The sequence below is a fragment of the Cicer arietinum genome, chromosome 4 (genome assembly GCF_000331145.2).
Source record: "Cicer arietinum cultivar CDC Frontier isolate Library 1 chromosome 4, Cicar.CDCFrontier_v2.0, whole genome shotgun sequence".
In the NCBI taxonomy this organism is placed as follows: Eukaryota; Viridiplantae; Streptophyta; class Magnoliopsida; order Fabales; family Fabaceae; genus Cicer; species Cicer arietinum.
Window position 1 is genome coordinate 1,909,114 of NC_021163.2, and position 1,820 is coordinate 1,910,933.

At 39.7% G+C, this 1,820-nt stretch overlaps 1 protein-coding gene across 1 annotated transcript; it reads left to right on the top strand.

Moving 5' to 3' along the window:
* Positions 1-379: 379 nt before the first annotated feature.
* On the top strand, positions 380-1,553 carry LOC101501996 (late embryogenesis abundant protein D-34-like). Its single transcript, XM_004495135.4, has 3 exons — positions 380-1,059; positions 1,148-1,302; positions 1,391-1,553. Exons 1-3 carry the CDS (start codon positions 436-438, stop codon positions 1,401-1,403), a joined length of 792 nt encoding a protein of 263 aa, XP_004495192.1. The 5' UTR covers positions 380-435; the 3' UTR covers positions 1,404-1,553.
* The last annotated feature ends 267 nt before the right edge of the window (positions 1,554-1,820 follow it).

Genomic DNA, 1,820 nt, shown 5'->3' on the forward strand with positions numbered 1-1,820 from the left:
TCTACGATTAAGTAAAAAATATATTAAAAAAATGAAATAATAAATAAGTATTGAGAAAATGTGGTATCGTTGTCGTAATTTTATAAACAGAGTTCAGTTTGTGACGGTGACCCTCTCCATATTACCCTGCTCACCGCACCAGTCGGTGAAGACACAGAAAAGAAACAGAATTTGATCAGAGAGAACGTGTAACGTGTACATAGTTCTACATAACTAGCAATATCCCCAAATTCCATCTTCTTGAATACATTGTTCTTCCACGTGTCATTCACTTTGATACTTCAATGCCACATGTAACTCCAAACATTCAACAACTGTAAAATACTAAAATCTCCGTTTCTATTCACATATCTTCTATATATGCTATGTATAAAAGAAATCGAAACCAAACTGAATTTGCAAGATATCAGTAACACTTAAAAGTGCAGAATCATCATGAGCCAAGAACAACCAGAGAGACCAAAAAGAGATGAATTCCCGGAACAAGAACCAATCAAATACGGCGACGTATTCAACGTCTCAGGAGAATTAGCAACACAACCAATCAAACCAAAAGACGCAGCTCTAATGCAAGCAACAGAGAATCAAGCCTTAGGACAAACCCAAAAGGGCGGCCCTGCTTCCGTAATGCAATCAGCCGCCGCCGTAAACACTGCCGCCGGTTTGGTAAACCGCGAAGACATCTCAGACATAGCAAAAAACCAAGGCGTGAGTGTCTCCAATATGAAAGTGGGTGGAAACCGCGTGATTACAGAGTCGGTTGGATCGCAAGTTTTAGGACAGTTTGTTGAACCAGATGTGCCAATGAATGACCCTGGTTTGGTTTTGGATCCAGAGGCTATTACGATTGGTGAGGCGCTGGAAGCATCGGCGTTGAGTCGAGCCGGTAATAAGGCGTTGGATCAGAGTGACGCAGCTGCAATACAAGCCGCTGAAATGAGAGCTACTGGTAGGAATCATACTGAGCCTGGTGGGTTGGGAGCCAATGCTCAGGCAGCAGCAACTAGGAATGCTCGTACTATGCCTCTCCAGAAAACAACTTTGGGTGATGTCGTATCGGTAACTTGTCTTACCTTGAATTGCAATTTAGAGGTATAATTATGAAAATATTGGACTGAGACTGACATATATGGTTATATGAATGGAGGGTGCGAGGGAGAAGTTACCAGAGGACAAGGCTGTAACACGAGAGGATGCCGAGGGTGTGATTGGAGCAGAGCTTAGAAACAAACCCAACATGAGAACTACTCCCGGTGGTGTCGCTGCATCCCTCGCTGCGGCCGCCACGCTCAATCAAAACTCGTTAGACTTTTTTTATAAAAAAATATGTTTCATTATATATTTTAATTTAGTCTATTTCTGATGGTTGAAAATTTTCAATTATGTGCAGGAACAAATGGTGATACTTGGAATGGAGACAGAGTTTGAGTCAGTGTTGTTTGTAAAACTACAATAGTCCTAGTAGTCTTTGTGTTAAAGAAACGTTTATTCCACTCGTTTGTGTGTATTTGGGCCAATCTACTTACTGAATAGAAGAATATCATGTTACTTTAGGCATTTTTTTTTTGCTTTTCTTTTTTAACTAGATAACAGATAGAATATTACTACATACATGATGTGCATAGAGATAAGAAGGTTGTTCTTCCCCTAAAAACACGGCTGATTTTGGTAGTCTTTTGCCACTTGTGAATAAAAGTAAACATTGGGACTTTATTGAACAATCATTTAAGTATAAGAACAGAGTATACTTTAGGTCCATAAATTATGTTGAACCGAGCCCAACATTTATTCAAATGGACACTCCGCTTTCACTATATAAT

What these genes read in the sequence shown, in the direction of transcription:
- LOC101501996 (XM_004495135.4), top strand. Translation starts at nt 436, where the DNA reads ATGAGCCAAGAACAACCAGAGAGACCAAAAAGAGATGAATTCCCGGAA. An exon ending in CTTTGGGTGATGTCGTATCG is followed by an intron (nt 1,060 to 1,147) that starts GTAACTTGTCTT and finishes ATATGAATGGAG; the next exon opens with GGTGCGAGGGAGAAGTTACC.